This window comes from Ctenocephalides felis, unplaced genomic scaffold (assembly GCF_003426905.1).
Source record: "Ctenocephalides felis isolate EL2017-DRISC unplaced genomic scaffold, ASM342690v1 CF-g0.4_SCAFFOLD_01170, whole genome shotgun sequence".
Classification (NCBI taxonomy): Eukaryota; Metazoa; Arthropoda; class Insecta; order Siphonaptera; family Pulicidae; genus Ctenocephalides; species Ctenocephalides felis.
In genome coordinates, this window is record NW_020537324.1 from 35,233,335 (window position 1) to 35,254,932 (window position 21,598).

Here is a 21,598-nt window from a genome sequence, read left to right on the forward strand (position 1 = left end):
TCGTTCGTTGGTCTATTATTCATGCATAGATAAAACTGATATGATCCGTTTGTCGTGACTCGCCGTCCCACGTGACCCGTTGTCGTTAATAACCGATTCGATAACGAAAACGTCGAGCGTTACATAGGGACCCGAAGAGTTAACACTTACGGGACGGTACCGATTTCAAAACAATTTACTGCACCGGCTGTAAACTTGATTGCATGGGGTATGTTATGCATTTTGTTTGATAAAAATTTGTGGTCATTGAAGGACATACATTTATAATATTAATTAACTTCCCGTAGGGTAAGTTATAGTAATCGCAAAAAAATCGAAAATGAAAATTTTTATATATCTTTATGTTTCAGAGGTTTCTGAATATTTTGGCATACCTTAGAAAAAATTGATGTATGTGTGTGTGTGTGTGTGTGTGTGTGTATGTGTGTGTGCGTAGTATGTATGTGTGTGCGGATACAAATTTTCGTCGACGATTTTGGGAACACGGATGAAGCAATTTGAATAATTTAAAAAACATTCGATCCGTATTGATAAGGAGACGTGCTGATTAGTTTTTGGCGGAGGTAGGTCTAGCCGTTCCCAAGATATGGGGCAAAAAGTGCCAAAAACGGTACCTCAGTTTTTAATAGAACGGAGGGTCCGATTTTAATAATTCAAAAAACATTTTACTTGTATTGACAAGATGAAGATTTCATCAAATTTTTATAAGGGCAGGTTAAGCGGTTTCGGAGATCTAACGAAAAAAGTAAAATAAAATGCCATTTGGCGGTCAAAAATGATCATTAGACATATGCACATCAAATTATCAGATATTTTATAGAGATTTTAACAATAAGTATAAATTTTGTTTACATTCCTATGGGTTCCATACCAATGTTTACCCGTTAGACAGCGACGCGGCGCTTACGCGCTTTATATTTTGTCTCTATGCATTTAAAGCAGTACGATTGCTTTGAAAAAAAGTTCAGATCTTCCAACATATGTCAAAACTAGCTGTAAGTGGAATTCTGTCTTAAGGCAATTAGGGCATCGTGCCTTAAGGCAAATTGCTGGAACTTCCCGTACCAAAAATTATTATTTTTTTAACGATTAACATTTTTGAAAAAATTTTACTTAAAAAAAATAGATTTTTGAGAAACTATAAAATTGACAAAAAATTACTTTTTTTTGAAAAAAAAAAATTTATTTGAAAAAAAAAATTTTTTTTTTGAGAAAAAAAATTTTTTTTGAAAACAAAAAAATTTTTTTAAAAAAAATGTTTTCTTCATTTTGACATATTTTGGAAATTTTGAACTTTTTTTCAAAGCAATCGCACTGCTTGAACTGCATAGAGACGAAATGTCAAAGCTCGCAAGTGCCGCGCCGCCGTCTAACGCATAAGCATTGGTACGGAACCCATAGAAATGTAAAAAAAAAATATACTTATTGTTAAAATCTCTATAAAATATCTGATAATTTGATGTTCATATGTCTAATGATCATTTTTAACCGCCCAATGGCATTTTTATTTACTTTTTTCATTAGATCTCCGAAACCGCTAGACCTGCCTCCATGAAAATTTGATCAATTATACATCTTGTCAATACAAGTAAAATGTTTTTTGAATTATTCAAATCGGACGCTCCGTTCTCTTAAAAACGAAGGTACCGTTTTTGGCACTTTTTGCCCCGTATCTTCGGAACGGCTAGACCTGCCTTCGCCAAAAACTAATCAGCACGTCTCCTTATCAATACGAATCGAATGTTTTTTGAATTATTCAAATCGGTTCATCCGTGTTCCCGAAATCGTCGACGAAAATTTGTATCCGCACATACATACACACACGTACATACATACACACACACATACACACACACATACACACACACACACATACATCCATTTTTTCTAAGGTATGCCAAAATGTTCAGAAACCTCTGAAACGTAAAGATATATAAAAATTTTCATTTTCGATTTTTTTGCGATTACTATAACTTGCCCTACGGGAAGTTAATAAAAAAAACATTTTTTTTCAAAAAAAGGATTTAAAAAAAAAATTTTTAAATAATTTTTTTTTTCAAAAAAAAGTAATTTTTTGTCAAATTTATAGTTTCTCAAAAATCTTATTTTTTCGAAGTAATTTTTTTTCAAAAATGTTAATAGTTTTTAAAAAAAATAATAATTTTTGGTACGGAAAGTTCCAGCAATTTGCCTTAAGGCACAATGCTCTAGTTGCCTTAAGACAGAATTCCACTTACAGCTAATTTATTTTTGATCATTTTATAAAGAATAGTGACGTTCAGAACAATTTCCAAAATGCATAGCTGGTTGATTTTGACATGTTTTACAATAAAATAATTACTGTCGGTTACGGTGCTTTTCTGTCAGAACAGACAATATAATCCCTTTTATTCTTTCTCTCGCATTTAGAATATGCCACTGATTAGTCAGTATATTTGTTCATTTTTGTGCTGCCATAATGGTTTGTTTTTTCTATCATATTGTCTAATAATTCATTTGTAAAATATAAAGTAAAATAATCTATTGGATGTCTTATATTGCTTGGTATTTGTAGTCGGGGTGTTTGTTGATGTATGTCAAACTGCGCACGATTAACCGATTTGAATGGTTCGAATATCATTCGATTCCTATCGATAGGGAGATGTGCTGATTATTTTTTGGTTAAGGCAGGTCCAGCCGTTACGGAGATACGGAGCAGAGTGCAGAAAATACAAATCGAGTTTTTGAGAGAACGGAGTATCCGATTTGACTGATCTAAAAACATTCAATTTGTATAATGACAGGGCGAGAGGTGATTAATTCTTGGCAAATGAGTGTACATGTGCAAAAAATGGCAGAGAGACTAAGCGTCCGATTTGAATGATACAAAAAACTTTTTGCTTGTTTTTGGGGAAAAAAAATTCCATTTCAATTTTTTTTTTCAAAAAAAAATTTTCTTTGTATATCCAATGTAATTCTGATTTTAATTTTAATTCTGTTCTCGAACATTTCGTTACGGTACGGAAAAGTTCCAGCAATTTGCCTTACGATGCCATACACCACTAGTTTTGTTTTGTTTATAACACCATGCTAAATGCAAGTTTAACGAGTGGTGAATAGCATGTGCATGGACATCGTGTTTTAAGATAAATTAGAGGAATTTTTGAAAACTTTAAAACTTTGAAAAAATTCGGTTTGTTTGAGAATTTCAATTTTGATTTTTATTGAAAAAATTCGGCTATTTCTAAATTATAGAATTTTTTGAAAATTTTGAAACTCATTTAGGTGGATGGGCTCGCCCGTAGGTAAGCGGTTAAGAGCGACGGGACCTGAATCAGAGGTCTCGGGTTCGATACCCACTTCGAGCAGTCTGTTGTCAGGAATATAGATAGTAATATGTTTCCAAGTGAAAATAGCCCTTGTCCGGCATTGCTGCACCAATAAAAAGTCAGCCCTATTAGATTAATTCTAATAACAAAATCATCAAATATGGATGATGGATTAACCATTGGGTTATCATCTAAAAAAATACGAAGTAAGGAGAAGTTTCAGCCCAACAGCTCATAGGATGTAAGGTTCTGATTGCTGTTTAAAAAAATAATAATAAAAAGAAAAATAATAAAAAAATAAAAGAAAAAAAAATAGGTGGATTGATCCATGTACTGTCGGAAATGTCGAAAACATTTGTTTAAATTTTAAACATTATAAATTTTGGTACGGAACCCAAAGAAATGTAAAGAAAATTTGTACTTATTATTAAAATTTCTGTAAAATATCTAATAACCTGATTTGCATATGTCTGATGATCATTTTTTGCCGTCAAATTGCATTCTTTTACTTTTCTTTAGATCAACGAAACCTGCTGTATCAGCCTTCCCAAAAAATTAATCAATTCTTCATTCCATCAATATAAGTGAAATGTGTTTTGAATCTTTCAAATCGGACTTTCGGTTTTCTCAAAACTTGAATTTCAATTTTTGCATTATTATATATGTTGTTTCGTATTATATATGACGTGTCGATTACTTTACGGCAAAAGGAAGTCTAACCGTGTCAAAGATACGGGATAAAAAGTAACAAAAAAAAAAACGATTTTGAGAGAACTGAGAGTCCGATTTGAATGATTCAAAAAACATATCACTTGTATTGTATAATGAAGAATTAGTTAAATTTTTGGGAAGAAAGGTCGAGCAGTTTCGGAAATCCAATAAAAAGAAGTTGAAAAAATTTGGCGATAATTAGACTTATAAATTATCAGATATTTTATAGAGATTTTAATAATAATTACAAGTTTTGTTTAAATTTGTATGGGTTTTGTGCCAAAATTTGTAATAATTAACCGTTAGACTGCAACGTGGCGTAACGCGCTTTAATATTCCGTTTCTAAACCAGCTAGGCAACGCTATTGCTTTAAAAAAAATTAAACTTTTAAAAAAATTAAAGCATTTAAAAATTCCAGACTACAGTACAGAAAGTTCCAGCAATTTGCCTTGAAGCACGATACCATGCACCACTAGTTACCATAGTTAAAGTAACTAATGTTTTAAACATATTTAATAAATATTATAAAACCCCATAGAAATAGAAAAAAATTCACTTATTATATTAACATTTTCCATAAGATATCTGACGATATAATGTAAATAAGTCTATAATTATTATTTTTGACCCCAAAAAGCATTTTTTAAAACTTCTTTTTCTGGTCTCCAAACCGCTGGGACCTGCATTTCTAAAAATTTAATCATTTCTTCATTCCGCCAACTAGTAAAATATTTCTCGAATAATTCAAATTGAATGCTCTGCTTTCTCAAGAACTGTAATTTTTGGCATTTTTGTTCTGTATCTCTCAAACCGCTGCACCTGTCTTAAACAAAAACTAACCCATTATGTTTATTTATCTGAACTAATTAACGAGCACGTTTCGCCATCAAGGTAAATCGAATGTATTCTGAATCAATTTAATCGGATGCCTCGTTCTCGCAAAAACTGCCGTTTTTTGCACTTTTTGCTTCGCATCTCGGGCTTGTCTTTGCCAAAAACAAAATTAGCACGTCTTCTCAGCAGTAGGAATCGAATGTGAATGTGATTTTTTTTGAATAATTTGAATCGGTTGATCAGTGCACCCGAAATCGTGAACGAAAAATTGTATCCACACAAAATACACACACATACACATATACATTTTTTATTCATGCACATATACCTATGTTTTTTCTAAGGTATGCCAAAATGCACGCATGCCAGGAAATCTTGAAACGATAAAAAATTCAAAAATTTCTAGAACTTATCCTACGGAAAGTCAATAATAATAATTTCCATCACAATAATTATATGTATTTAATGATTATGTATTCAAAATGGAATGCACAATTGTGAATTTTAAGTATAAAATTATTATTATAACAAAAACCAAATATCACAGGGTGATCACAGTCTATTTAAAGAGAAATTTGCATAAAAGTTGTGTATATCATTGTTTACATTTCTCAACATTTTCAATTCATTATTAATATCCAGCATATATATTTTTTGTTCAGTCGCTGGAAGCCATTTGATAGGTACGTCTCTGTTTACTTCAGGTGTCGGATTCCTAGGAGCGAGATTCATAAAAAATAAATATTAGTTTCATGGTATAATAACAGGGAGAAAAATATTACACCAAATTAACATTAACAAAAAATGTTAATTTGGTGTAAGTTTATACTCTATTCATATGCGGCCTTTTCAATATTAAAAACATACATCCTTTCCGCTCGGTACTGATTCGTACTTTATATACCAGATACTCGGCGTCGCATTCTGACGAAAACGTGTCTGCTAAAAACTTGATATTATTGTGCAAGTATTTTATGCAATATATATGAATTTGTGAACATTGAAGAACATATAAATTTCAGTTAAATTTTAAATCAATTTCCAAATGCTTCCGAGTCGATTCCATCGTCGTTATAATTAATTAGCGTCCCAGTAGTTTATCAGTCCAGAGAATAGTGTAATATATCTTTTTTATATGGATCTGTTTCTTTGATTAATATTTTACTTCAAGAATTGCACGATGGTTTTACCGTACTTAGAAAAAAAGAGATTATATAATAAGAAAGGTCAAAAAAATACTTTGAAAAATAGTAAATTTTGAATAGAGAAGCCGAGTGAAATGCTAGACTTACGTTGTCCCATCAGAGGGACAACCGAGCGGAAAGAGTTAAAATACTCATCTACTTTTGTAACGTAATTTTTCTCCTAAGAAAAGAAAATCTATAAAACTATAATACAAAAATTAAATTTAAATAAATATTTTCAATATATTAAAAAGAGCAAAATCTAAATCTGGTAACATTTTGCAAATAATCATACCCTGTTTTTGCAAAATTGGTCCACATCTTTATCATAGTTCGCATCAATTTCCTTTCTCGTAAAGTAGAATTAGAATGTAAATCTTGCGGCGGATTTTTCCAGTGAAATAAGTAGCCAAGATCATCACCGTGAGATGCACCTTCTATGTGTGTTAAGCCATATTCATTTTTAGCCATTCCTACCAATTAAATTTTGAATTCTTGTTAAAGAATTCCAATATTTTACAATAATCTGTGTATCAATTCATACATAGTACTCTATTTATAAATAAAGTAAAGAAAATAGTTACCAAAACTTCCATCAAATGAAAATCTATAGTAGTATATATTGCCTTTTATAGAGCCATGATTTTTTCTGTATTTGGTATAAAATCTGACCGTATTTTCTATTCCAAAAAGCATTGAACAATCAGTAGTTAAGTTGATTGAAATTTCGAAGAGCTTTTTTGGATCAGTTTCCTTTCCGTAATATCTGTTATAAATTTTTTCAACAATATCTGTATAATTATAATTACTTGATTCCATATAATATGCGAGACATTCTAGTTTAATATTATTTTTTAGTTCCGTTTTATCAGTAACTTCGAGCAAATCATCACCTTCTGGCATTTGATATAAATTTCCTTCCTTGCTAGTGTAGCCAATCATCATAGGTATTTGCTTTTGGAGACTCATTAACCCGAAAACCACGAGATTGAAATGTGTCGGTTTTTTATTCGTGCGACTTATTCGCTCAGGGCTCGGAAGATAGGCAAATGGATAAATCCCATATGAATATTTTTCATCTAGTTCTGGACAATGCTGACGCTTAAATAATTTGTACCTCGGTGTATTTTGTAAATCGCGTAGAGTTGACGATCTATTATTCGATAAGCCTAAGTTCTTCAGTAGACAATTCGACCACAACTCTGGATGTACATTCATAGTCCAAGGGTTTATAGCAGTTCCACTTTGTAGTATTACCCTGTGGAATAATCCTTTTGAAACTGGTTCAGGAAATAGCATATGCAAATGAATTGCAGCGGCACCGGCACTCCAACCAAACAGTGTTACTTGCTGATGATCTCCAGAAAATTTTGCTATGTTTTGCTGAATCCAACTCAGGGCTTGTAACTGTGACAGAAAATTATTTATAAATAATTCATATTACATTCTAATATTGTTATGCAAATACCTGATCTTTCAAACCAGCGTTGCCCGGTATGCCGATAGCGGGTGCATTTAGAAAGCCCCACAATCCCAAGCGATAGTTTATAGTTACCACCAATACATTTTCAGCAACTAAAAATTCTGGTGTATACTCTGAACTTGTTCCTGAACCCTTTAAAATAATTAAATTGTCGTCTAAAAATAAGGCAGAATTCATCCCCCCACATACCGAAATTAAAAAGTTTTTTGGAATCTTCTTTCGCATAGATTAAAGCATATTAAAATACGAGGAATTTATCTATATTAGCACTACATTTAATAAATAAAAATAAATAACAAATTAGAAATCTTGAGACTACAATCGTAGTAGAACATCATTCAAATTATATAGTCACTCAGCTTCTTGAGACACCAACTTCAAGAAGACTGAAGAAGAAGCTGCCCAAAGATAATATGGAGGAACCTTAGAACTACCACAACCTTATATGAACAGAATAGCAAAATCACTTATTGAAGTAATTCTCTAAAAATATTATTTTTATCAGATTAATTTATATGTGTTTTTGAAAGAGTGTGTGTATGTGTGCGAGTGAATGACATAAGCCAAATGGTTCATAGAATTGTCATGTATTCTGATTGAAAATAAAATTCAACAAAAAAAATGCACTTCATTCATTATTATTCAAAATTTTTACTTAAGTTAAAAAATATTTATTTTTAGATTTTTATTTTGAATTAAGATAAGATAATATTTATCAGAGATAAGAATATCTAAAATTTTCTTGAATTAAAATAAGATAAAGTAAAATGCAAAAACAAAAAATTCTAAATGAAATATACACTTTTTCTTTAAATTTCACTCGGAAGAAATCAGGAGTACAGCTAGGAGGAGATGAGAAAACTTAAGATGTTATTTATAAAACTAGTGAGGCGCATGTCATCTTGCCTTAAGGCAAGTTGCTGGAACTTTCCGTACCAAAAATCATTTTTTTAAAAAGATTAATATTTGTGAAAAAATTTTACTTTGAAAAAATGAGATTTTTGAGAAACTATAAATTTTTGAAAAAAAAAATTTTTTTTGGAAAAAGACTTTTTGAAAAAAAAAATGTTTTCTTTATCTGGAAGTTCTGAACTTTTCTTTAAAGCAATCGTACTGCTTTAACTGCATAGAGACGAAATATCGAAGCTCGTAAGTGCCGCGCCGCCGTCTAATGGATAAACATTGGTGCGGAACCCATAGAAATGTAAAGAAAATTTATACTTATTGTTAAAAGCTTTATAAAATATCTGATAATTTTATGCGCATATGTCTAATGATCATTTTTGAACGCCAAATGGCATTTTTTTACTTTTTTCCTGCTTTAGACCTGCTTTAATGAAATTTGGTCAGTTGTTCATCTTGTCAATACAAGTAAAATATTTTTTAAAATATTAAAATCGGACACTCCATTCTCTTAAAAACTGAGTTACCGTTTGTGGCACTTTTTGCCCCGTATCTTTGAAACTGCTAGACCTGCATATGCCAAAAACTAATCAGCACGTCTCCTCATCAACAGCAATCGAATGTTTTTTGAATAATTGAAATCGGTTGTGAATTGAAGTGTATTTTTTTTGTCGACGAAAATTTGTATCCGCACACACACACATACATCCATTTTTACTAAGGTATGCCAAAATGTTCAGAAACCTCTGAAACGTAAAGATATATAAATATTTTAATTTTTTTTGCCATTACTATAACTTACCCTGCGGGAAGTTAATAAATGTATCCTAAGATACCCCCCCATCAAAAACCTGCCAGTAAAAAAATCGTCAAAATCGGCCGTTTCGGAGAATAGTCGGAACAGAGAGAAAAATATTACACTAAATTAACATTAACAAAAAAATGTTAATTTGGTGTAAGTTTATACTCTATTTATATTCATATGCGGCCTCCCAAATTGATTCTCTGAAATGATTCCAAATTCTCTAAAAGTTTTAGCTCTTGATATTAACTTTTAAATAGTGCGCAATTTAATCAAACTTCGTATGGTAATAGCATGGAAATTTTTTTGAAAATTAAAAATTTTTTTTTTAGGTATAACTAAGCGACTAATGAATTAAATGTGAAAATTCGTGTCATTTTTTATTGAAAATTCGACGCTCTGCAAAACAGTTTTTTTATAATTTGTTTTGTAGAGCGTCGAATTTTGAATAAAACTCATTCATTTGTTCGTTAAATTATATCTAAAAAACATTTTTAAAATTTTTGAAAAATTTTCCATGCTATTTCAATACAAAACTGATTGAATTGCGCACTATCCAAAAGACAATATTAAAAGCTAAAACTTTCTGAGAATTGTTTTTTATCAATTTGGAATCGTTTGAGCCATTGGGAGCAAGAAAATTCGAAAATGTTCATATTAAGGACCACCCTAATATATATACACACACATATATATATATATATATATATATATAATTTATATAAATATATATATAGTAGATAAGCTCTTAAAAGATTTAGTGCATTACTCATATAATATAAGAATAGTACATTAACTAGGAAAAAAGATTGCAGTTTTCATATACTTTTATTAATGTTTGAAGTCTTTTAATATTGCAATTTATTAAAAAAGTATTTTCAACTCTCCGATTTCAATAATAGCATATAAAACTGCTCTTTTGCATAATTAATTTTGAATTTTCCTCGAAAAGATATTTAACCTGTTATAGGATAAAATAGTAATGAAATTCAAGAAGAATTCTTACTGTGTTAAAACTCCCGCCATGTATCCAAACCATGACTGGGTATTTTTTGTCATTATTTTTAGAAGGCAGTTTAGGTGTGTAGATATTAAGATACAAGCAATCTTCATCACCAGTCAAATAATCAGCCATTGGCGCACGCTGCACGCATATGTTACCGTCTTCTTGTGCGAATTTGGTACCATTCCAGGAGTCGGGTGGCTGAGGGGGCTACAAATAAGAGATCACAGGTGTACACTCAATATAGATTTACGATTGATTCGAGGTTATTGTCGCACAGTAGGCAGTAAATAAATACTCAATATAAAATCACCATGAACTTCAGAACTCCGACAGGAGGTTTGGCGTACGGTATTCCTTTGAATATGAAATATTTAAACCCATTTACGGATCTTGCTACGTTCCCTCGCAAGACTCCTTGTTGGACTTTAACTTCTGGTTCTGTTTTAAGGCTGTAGCAAACGCACAAAATTCGAGTAAAGATCACAATAACCGCCGTCCAATTCACCATTTTTCAAATTATATATCTCTTTGTTATTTTCGATTTAAAGGAAACTTGATACAAAATTTTTGCAACAGCTTCGGTCTCCCACAGGGACAGAACAGCATATCACAGATAATCTTGAGTGTTTGAACTCAATGCGAAATAGTGCGGAATGTTTTAAGTATCTATAATAATTTCCTCAGATGTTCAACGTTGAATTTAATATTCTTGCGACAGTCGGTAAGGTCATATGAATAACGTTGATTATATAACTATTTTATTAATGATGCTCACTGTTTTAGTTCAATAATTTTTATTAAAAGGTTTCGCAATTAAATCATTTGCGATCAGATGCAATAATAACAAATGCTAATTTTAACCACGAGATATTATAATCTGTTGTTTACATTCTTGAACTTTGCGCAGTACATAATATAATTAAATCAGTTTATTGTATTTGTCGCAAATCTATAGAAAATGGCATTTGGTATTTAACAAAGTATTATATATTTCTCAGAAATGCATACATGTTCTATTAGGCATCAAAGGGCAACGCAGCGGTAAACCACACTCACTTTTTTTTAACTTCTCGTAGTGCAAGTTATAGTAATCGCAAGAAAATCGAAAATGAAAATTTTTATATATCTTTATGCTTTAAAGGTTTCTGAACATTTTGGCATTCCCTAGAAAAAAATGGATGTATGTGTGCGTGTGTGTGCGGTGTGTGTGTGTGTGTGCCGATACAAATTTTCGTCAACAATTTCGGGAACACGGGTCAACCGATTTGAATAATTCAAAAAACATTCGATACGTATTAGTTTTTGGCGAAGGCAGGTTTAGCCATTGAGAAGATACGGGGCAAAAAGTGCCAAAAACAAGATGTATTGAAGATTGAAGATTGTATTGACAAGATGAAAAACTGATTAATTTTTGGGAAGGCGGTTCAGCGGTTATGGACTCTCAATAAAAATAAGTTAAAAAAATGTCAATTGGCGGTTTATTGGACTTATGCACATCAAATTATCAGATATTTCATAAAGATTTTCATAATGTGTACACATTTTGTGTTTTTTTTTTGGGTTCCAAACCAAGATTTTTAATTACGGTACGGGAAATTCCACCAATTTGCACCCCACTAGTTTGTTAAATATGTAAATCTAACAGCTTTGGTGTGTATATTTTAATTTAGAAGCGATTTCCACTTGAGATTAGGTAGAAGAAAGGTCGAAAATCGGCTCACATGCATATATTTATGTATCCATACATACATACACACACATATACTTTTTCCAAATTCGATTTCATTCGATTCAGAATGGCTTGAAACGTAGAGTAAACATAAAATTAGCAAATCGGATTTTGTCGCAATAACAAACTTCTCCTTCGGGAAGTTAAAAATATCGACATATTACGTAAATTTTTGTTACATTCCCAAAGTTGTTCGACAAAAAATTCTGGTTTGATACTTTTTTTTCTCTTCGTATCAAGTCATTCTGAATCTAAATCGTTTGAGAACAAAATTCGAAAAAGTATGTTTGTATGTATGTGCGCCAAAAGTTAACCTTTCGTCAAAGTTTTCTCAAAATCTGCTACATCAATTTCAAAAATTTAAAAGCCACACAATGAAACTTGATATAGAATCGCTTTGGTTAGTTTCACGTGATCGTCCAAGCCGTTTTCTTGTTATTAGCAGATAAGTGCAAATTTTTCGTCAACGTATTCGTTAAAAATCCTGAATCTATTTTGAAAATATAAAAAATAAAAGTAATGAGGTTTATGGCCCACAGGAACATTCTAAAATATTATTCGCCTACGAAATATTATTTAATAATAAAAAATACATTTCAGAATATTACATAAAAACTAAATGCATCAAGGCAAGTTGATAAAACATCACTACTTAATGACTGAGTTTCAGAAAAAAAATTTAATTGTTTTGAGATAATTTTGAAATTTTGACACCTCCAAATTTTGATGAATCAATTTTTATAATTAAACGATTTTGCGTAAATCTATTATATTATATGATGCCTGTTAAGACCATGAACTCTGTCATAAAAAAGTTTAGTCAAAATAGTAAAAAAGCACAATCCCCAATTGATAATTATAGAATGGTTATAATTCAGTTGAGGATTTTTGGCACAAAAAAAATTTTGCACTTTTAAACCAATTACAGCGGCTTGGCTGATCCTCTCCAAAAACTAATAAAAGCGAGTTATCGAGTTTTATCAAATAACTTTAAATTTTTAATGATATTTACAATTTTTGAAATCGTATACTGTGCAGGCGTTTGCGAGAAAACGTCGACGTTTGGCCAAATTTTGCCTTTTGCACCACCCTCCTCATATGCATACACACACTTTCTCCAATGTCAGACTCATGCGAATTTCTTCTAAAAGGATCCTATAAGGGTAATCGTCGACTATTTATGGTCATATATCTCGCATACATGACAAATATCATATTATGTTATTAGCAGATGGCCTTAACATTAATATAGTAGTTATCTAATAATCGCGGTGTATGCAAATTCGCGACAATTTAAAGATCCGACACGTACGACCTTATTAACATTATGATTAATATTACTAATAGTAATAGTCACTTTTCATAAAACAATCAAAATGTTGATTATTTTATTTTATTTTATTAATTATGTTGATCTTCTAATGTTTAAATTTATAAATATTCATTGAGTTTTTTGCTATTCTTGATGTTGCTCCGATCATTTTCATTGCCATCATTATTATCGAAAAGTTGAATAAATAACATATAGCAGTGACATATAACAGTGATGTATTTTGAAAATAATTTTAAGTTATTTTAGTAGTATTTTTATCCCTTTTCTTTGCCATACAGTCTTTTTTAAATATTAAAAACGACCGAGCGCTTTTAAATATGGTAAAACGACTGGTAAATTTTGTGAATTAAGCAGTAGTGAAGATGAGTTTCAAATAGACATTCATACAGACAAATTTTACGAAATTACTATTCGCACCGAAGATAGTGATGAATGTAATGATGATATTATCCAACGAACAAAAAGAAGAACAAGTTCGACAAATTAAATGAATAGCGGAAGGACTTTAGCAAATATGCCGATTCTCCTTCAATAATCGAGTTTGACATACATCAATAAACACCCAGACTACACATACCAAGCAATATAAGACATCCAATTTACTTTACATTTTACAAATGAATTATTTGACAATATAAAAATAGAAAAAACAAACCATTATGGCAGCACAAAAATGAACAAATATACTGACTAATCAGTGGCATATTCTAAATGCGAGAGAAAGAAAAAAGGATTGTATTGACTGTTCTGATAGAAAAGCAGCAGGAGGAAGGCGGCAAACAAAATTTTATTGTAAAACATGTCAAAATCAATCAGCTATGCATTTTGGAAATTGTTTTGAACGTCACCATTCTTTATAAAATGATCAAAAATAAATTAATATTATAAATGTATGTCTTTCAAATTTTTATCAAACAAATTGCATAACATACACAATGAAATCAAGTTTACAGCCGGTACAGTAGATTGTTTTGAAATCGGTGCCGTCCCGTAAGTGTTAATCCGATAAAAAAAAGTGGACCAGTGGTGCATGGCACGGTATCTTCAGGCAAATTGCTAGAACTTTCGGTACCGTAATTTAAAACTTTTAAAAGCTCAGAAATAAAAAGTTAGATTTTTTTTGATAATTTTGAATTTTTGAAAATTTTGACAAATCTGAATATTGAAAAAATGTCTTTTTTGAAAATACTGATACTTTTTGAAAACTTATACATTTTTTGGAAACTTGGGACATTTTATAAAGACTAATTTATTTTTTTTTTTGAAAATTTTTGATACCTATTCATATCGGTTGATTCAAATTACAAAATAATTTTTTAGACATTTTTTAAAACTTTTTTTCTGGATAACCGAAACCGCTAAATCTGCCTTTGCTTTATTAATTCTTCATAACGTCAATACAAGTGGTATGTTTTTTGAATCATTCAAATCGGATGCTCCTTTCTCTCACAAATTTAATTATTGGTACTTTTTGCTCCGTATCTTCGAAAGGGCTGCACCAACTTTTTCCAAAAACTAATCAGCACGACTCCTTATCAATATAAATGTTTGAATATTTCAAATCGGTTGAGCGGGTCCCGAAAATGTTGACGAAAAATTGTACCCATACATATACATATACACATACATAATACACACCTACTAAACACACACTCATACAAATTTTCTAAGGTATGCAAAAATGTTCAGAAACGTATAAATTAAAAAAAATCGATTTTTGGACTTATACCCTTAACTTACCCTACAGGAAACATAAAATCAAAATCAATATTCGATATGTTAGTTTTAGCGGAAACGGTGCGCGTGTGATTAAGAAATCAGTTAGTTAAATATAATTGTATTACATTTACATTAAAATTTTAACTATATGGCAAACTATAATTATATATAATTAATTATATATATATATATATATATATATATATAATTCCTGAAAAAGTTTGTTTTCGTCAAAAAATCCGATTTGCTATTTTTATGTTTTTTGACGTTTCCAATCATCCTGAATCGTATGTATGTGTGTTTCAAAAAATTAAAATCCATTCGACGTAGCTCGATATGGTCTCGCATCGATTAGTTTTGCCCAAGTTCTGAAATTTCAAAAGTTGAGAATCATGCAAATTAGTTTTTGGCAAAGATCGGCCAGGTCGTTTCTATGTAATTACTTATTAAAAAAATTGACGATTTTGATGAAAGATTTATGATGATAAAAATACTAAAATATTATTATTAATATTAATACTAAAATATTATAGCCCATTTAATTTTGAAAATTCATTTATATTCTAGATTCCAAAATTATATAAAATGTCATGACATAATGTTTTGTTATCCCCTGATGTCAAGACTGACGGAAATATGGTGGTCAGGACAAGAAAATGTGATAGCCTGCAGTGACTTGGAAAGTAGGCCGACGGAAGACCAGCGGTCTGCAGGCTAGAAAAATATTCTAGTGAATACCATGAATTTACGGAGCCTCAATAATCCATCTATTTGAAATTTGGTAGGCGTTAATGCCTACCGTTGCACCACTGTTTATATTAACTTCCCGTAGGGTAGTTATAGTAATGGGCCGAAAATCGAAAATAAAAGTTTTTGCATTTCTCCACGTTTTAAAGGTTTCTGAACAATTTGGCAACCCTAAAAAAAATGGTTGTGTGTGTGTGTTTTGTGTGTCCGCATTTTTCCGTTCACGTTTTCGGGCTCAAGGATCAACCGATTTGAATGGTTTAAAAAACATTCGATTCCTATTGATAGGGAGATGTGCTGATTAGAATTTGGCAAAGGCAGCTTCAGCCCCGCTACGGAGTATCCGATTTGAATGATCTAAAAAACATTCAATTTGTACTGATTGGGAAAAGACGGTAGAATACCATAGTCTTCTAGATCATACTAAAACTTTTTTGCTATTGTACAAGATGACTATTAAGTCAAAAATAAAATAATTAAAATAATGTTTATGGGTAATATCATAACACTACAAATAATACATTTGATGATGTCCAGGACTAAACTAATATTTTCGAATAATAAATTAATTACTTTAATATAATATGATTGATTCTAAATTACTGAAGCGTGTGACATAAATTCAGTCGACAAATTGTTTTGAAAAAGAAATCGAGAATTATTTTTTGACAAATTTATTTTAATATGTAAAAAATCAATGTTTGAGATTCTTCCAAATAAAATTTGACTTTATAGTATCTGCTTTGCATATAAAAAAAATTTCCAACTACAAAAATACAAATTACTTTAATAAACTTAAAAACGACTTAATCAATAATAAACAAATTAATTTATGAGTGATTAGAAGTATTCCGAGAGTATTTATTACACATAATTGAAAACGAACGAACCCGTTAACTCGGAGTATTTTCTAAAAGCAAATAAAAGCAAAAAGTAAAATATTACTGCCCTACAACAACTGGTTTAGCTTTAAAAATTCGTCAAAGTTTGCAAAAATTAGTATGGTCTTTTTGGCATTTATCAAAATTAGAACTTTCATCGACGTTTGCTCAAAAACGCCTGAACCGATTTCAGATATTTAAAAAGCATTTGATGTATCTTGATGAGAAGATTATCATTTCTCAGTTTTGTGCGACGATCGGCCGAGCCGTTTCTTTGTAATTTGGAAAAAAGTGCTAAACATTTTGTCCACATTTAAGCTCATACTACCGAACCGATTTTAAAAAATGAAAAACTGATCGAAAGATATTAGTTGGAAATGATACTGATTAGTTTTAGGTGAAAATCTGCCGAGCCGTTTTCTTGTAATTAACTGTTGAAAAAAAAATTAGACCGACTTTTATGGAACTTTTTTTTGCGATATATATCATGGTCTTATAGAACTTACTGAATTATTAGGGAATACAATACCGGGATTCCGGACGATTGAATACCGGACAAAAATCGTCCGGAATCCCGGTATTGTAAGCCCTATTTGTTGCAATATATCACATCATAATTAGAATTATCTAATATTTAGATCACAAAGCGAAAAGAAAACCAAAATGAAACTAGTTGGTATTGATATTTTTCCTTACGCAAGTTACATGAACTTCCCGAAATGTGTAAATAATCGACTTAATCAATAAAATATAAATTAATTTATGAGTGATTATAAGTATTCCGAGCGGATTTATTACACATCATTGCAAACGAACGAACGAACACGTTAACTCGGAGTATTTTCTAAAAGCAAATTTTCAAAAATGAATAATTTTAATTAATCAATAATTATAATTGAATCAGTTTCCGTAGGACTTTAATGGTTTACTATGTTCAAGACCAAGTACACTATCGTTATACCAACTAAATCATCTAATTTTATTTTTAACAAACGTCAAAAAAAAAACTACTCATTTTCTCAAACTTTGATGAATTTTTGAAATTAAACTACTTGTCGTAAGGCCTAATAATTCAGTAAGTTCTATAAGACCATGATATATATCGCAAAAAAAAGTTCCATAAAAGTCGGTCTAATTTTTTTTTCAACAGTTAATTACAAGAAAACGGCTCGGCAGATTTTCACCTAAAACTAATCAGTATCATTTCCAACTAATATCTTTCGATCAGTTTTTCATTTTTTAAAATCGGTTCGGTAGTATGAGCTTAAATGTGGACAAAATGTTTAGCACTTTTTTCCAAATTACAAAGAAACGGCTCGGCCGATCGTCGCACAAAACTGAGAAATGATAATCTTCTCATCAAGATACATCAAATGCTTTTTAAATATCTGAAATCGGTTCAGGCGTTTTTGAGCAAACGTCGATGAAAGTTCTAATTTTGATAAATGCCAAAAAGACCATACTAATTTTTGCAAACTTTGACGAATTTTTAAAGCTAAACCAGTTGTTGTAGGGCCGTAATATTTTACTTTTTGCTTTTATTTGCTTTTAGAAAATACTCCGAGTTAACGGGTTCGTTCGTTTTCAATTATGTGTAATAAATACTCTCGGAATACTTCTAATCACTCATAAATTAATTTGTTTATTATTGATTAAGTCGTTTTTAAGTTTATTAAAGTAATTTGTATTTTTGTAGTTGGAAATTTTTTTTATATGCAAAGCAGATACTATAAAGTCAAATTTTATTTGGAAGAATCTCAAACATTGATTTTTTACATATTAAAATAAATTTGTCAAAAAATAATTCTCGATTTCTTTTTCAAGACAATTTGTCGACTGAATTTATGTCACACGCTTCAGTAATTTAGAATCAATCATATTATATTAAAGTAATTAATTTATTATTCGAAAATATTAGTTTAGTCCTGGACATCATCAAATGTATTATTTGTAGTGTTATGATATTACCCATAAACATTATTTTAATTATTTTATTTTTGACTTAATAGTCATCTTGTACAATAGCAAAAAAGTTTTAGTATGATCTAGAAGACTATGGTATTCTACCGTCTTTTCCCAATCAGTACAAATTGAATGTTTTTTAGATCATTCAAATCGGATACTCCGTAGCGGGGCTGAAGCTGCCTTTGCCAAATTCTAATCAGCACATCTCCCTATCAATAGGAATCGAATGTTTTTTAAACCATTCAAATCGGTTGATCCTTGAGCCCGAAAACGTGAACGGAAAAATGCGGACACACAAAACACACACACACAACCATTTTTTTTAGGGTTGCCAAATTGTTCAGAAACCTTTAAAACGTGGAGAAATGCAAAAACTTTTATTTTCGATTTTCGGCCCATTACTATAACTACCCTACGGGAAGTTAATATAAACAGTGGTGCAACGGTAGGCATTAACGCCTACCAAATTTCAAATAGATGGATTATTGAGGCTCCGTAAATTCATGGTATTCACTAGAATATTTTTCTAGCCTGCAGACCGCTGGTCTTCCGTCGGCCTACTTTCCAAGTCACTGCAGGCTATCACATTTTCTTGTCCTGACCACCATATTTCCGTCAGTCTTGACATCAGGGGATAACAAAACATTATGTCATGACATTTTATATAATTTTGGAATCTAGAATATAAATGAATTTTCAAAATTAAATGGGCTATAATATTTTAGTATTAATATTAATAATAATATTTTAGTATTTTTATCATCATAAATCTTTCATCAAAATCGTCAATTTTTTTAATAAGTAATTACATAGAAACGACCTGGCCGATCTTTGCCAAAAACTAATTTGCATGATTCTCAACTTTTGAAATTTCAGAACTTGGGCAAAACTAATCGATGCGAGACCATATCGAGCTACGTCGAATGGATTTTAATGTTTTGAAACACACATACATACGATTCAGAATGATTGGAAACGTCAAAAAACATAAAAATAGCAAATCGGATTTTTTGACGAAAACAAACTTTTTCAGGAATTATATATATATATATATATATATATATATATATATAATTAATTATATATAATTATAGTTTGCCATATAGTTAAAATTTTAATGTAAATGTAATACAATTATATTTAACTAACTGATTTCTTAATCACACGCGCACCGTTTCCGCTAAAACTAACATATCGAATATTGATTTTGATTTTATGTTTCCTGTAGGGTAAGTTAAGGGTATAAGTCCAAAAATCGATTTTTTTTAATTTATACGTTTCTGAACATTTTTGCATACCTTAGAAAATTTGGATGAGTGTGTGTTTAGTAGGTGTGTATTATGTATGTGTATATGTATATGTATGGGTACAATTTTTCGTCAACATTTTCGGGACCACCGCTCAACCGATTTGAAATATTCAAACATTCATATTGATAAGGAGTCGTGCTGATTAGTTTTTGGAAAAAGTTGGTGCAGCCCTTTCGAAGATACGGAGCAAACAGTGCCAATAATTAAATTTGTGAGAGAAAGGAGCATCCGATTTGAATGATTCAAAAAACATACCACTTGTATTGACGTTATGAAGAATTAATAAAGCAAAGGCAGATTTAGCGGTTTCGGTTATCCAGAAAAAAAGTTTTAAAAAATGTCTAAAAAATTATTTTGTAATTTGAATCAACCGATATGAATAGGTATCAAAAATTTTCAAAAAAAAAAATAAATTAGTCTTTATAAAATGTCCCAAGTTTCCAAAAAATGTATAAGTTTTCAAAAAGTATCTTTTCAAAAAAGACATTTTTTCAATATTCAGATTTGTCAAACTTTTCAAAAATTCAAAATTTTCAAAAATTCAAAATTATCAAAAAAAATCTAACTTTTTATTTCTGAGCTTTTAAAAGTTTTAAATTACGGTACCGAAAGTTCTAGCAATTTGCCTGAAGATACCGTGCCATGCACCACTGGTCCACTTTTTTTTATCGGATTAACACTTACGGGACGGCACCGATTTCAAAACAATCTACTGTACCGGCTGTAAACTTGATTTCATTGTGTATGTTATGCAATTTGTTTGATAAAAATTTGAAAGACATACATTTATAATATTAATTTATTTTTGATCATTTTATAAAGAATGGTGACGTTCAAAACAATTTCCAAAATGCATAGCTGATTGATTTTGACATGTTTTACAATAAAATTTTGTTTGCCGCCTTCCTCCTGCTGCTTTTCTATCAGAACAGTCAATACAATCCTTTTTTCTTTCTCTCGCATTTAGAATATGCCACTGATTAGTCAGTATATTTGTTCATTTTTGTGCTGCCATAATGGTTTGTTTTTTCTATTTTTATATTGTCAAATAATTCATTTGTAAAATGTAAAGTAAATTGGATGTCTTATATTGCTTGGTATGTGTAGTCTGGGTGTTTATTGATGTATGTCAAACTCGATTATTGAAGGAGAATCGGCATATTTGCTAAAGTCCTTCCGCTATTCATTTAATTTGTCGAACTTGTTCTTCTTTTTGTTCGTTGGATAATATCATCATTACTTTCATCACTATCTTCGGAAGTTCATGTAACTTGCCTCAAGGAAAAATATCAATACCAACTAGTTTCATTTTGGTTTTCTTTTCGCTTTGTGATCTAAATATTAGATAATTCTAATTATGATGTGATATATTGCAACAAATAGGGCTTACAATACCGGGATTCCGGACGATTTTTGTCCGGTATTCAATACCGGTATTGATACTAATATGCCGGTATTTCGAAATTACCAGTATTTTGATAAAAATTGAACTAATGCGATACACAAATTTTACACTGTGTATTGCCGACTCAACTCAGCCGATGACACATTGGCAAGTTAAAGCGATTGTTGATATTATAATTATATACGATAGCTACCTAATGAATAGAACCCATTAATAAAAATTATTATTCGTCCACGCGCATTGTCCTCATTTGATTTTTAAACATAATATACAATGG

General features: G+C 30.5%; 1 protein-coding gene across 1 annotated transcript; it reads right to left on the reverse strand.

Annotated features, from left to right (window-relative positions):
* Window positions 1–5,406: 5,406 nt before the first annotated feature.
* On the reverse strand, window positions 5,407–10,740 carry LOC113367143 (juvenile hormone esterase-like). Its single transcript, XM_026608772.1, has 6 exons — window positions 10,543–10,740; window positions 10,233–10,439; window positions 7,507–7,653; window positions 6,623–7,445; window positions 6,334–6,511; window positions 5,407–5,569 (listed from the first exon to the last, which is right to left on the reverse strand). The coding sequence occupies exons 1-6, from the start codon at window positions 10,738–10,740 to the stop codon at window positions 5,407–5,409; spliced, it is 1,716 nt and encodes a 571-aa protein (XP_026464557.1).
* Window positions 10,741–21,598: the final 10,858 nt, after the last annotated feature.

Coding starts and splice junctions, on each gene's coding strand:
- LOC113367143 (XM_026608772.1), bottom strand. CDS start 10,740: ATGGTGAATTGGACGGCGGTTATTGTGATCTTTACTCGAATTTTGTGC. Junction 7,654..10,232: donor ATGGCGGGAGTTTTAACACA/GTAAGAATTCTT, acceptor ATTATTTTAAAG/GGTTCAGGAACAAGTTCAGA. Junction 5,570..6,333: donor ACCAATTTTGCAAAAACAGG/GTATGATTATTT, acceptor TCTCGCTCCTAG/GAATCCGACACCTGAAGTAA.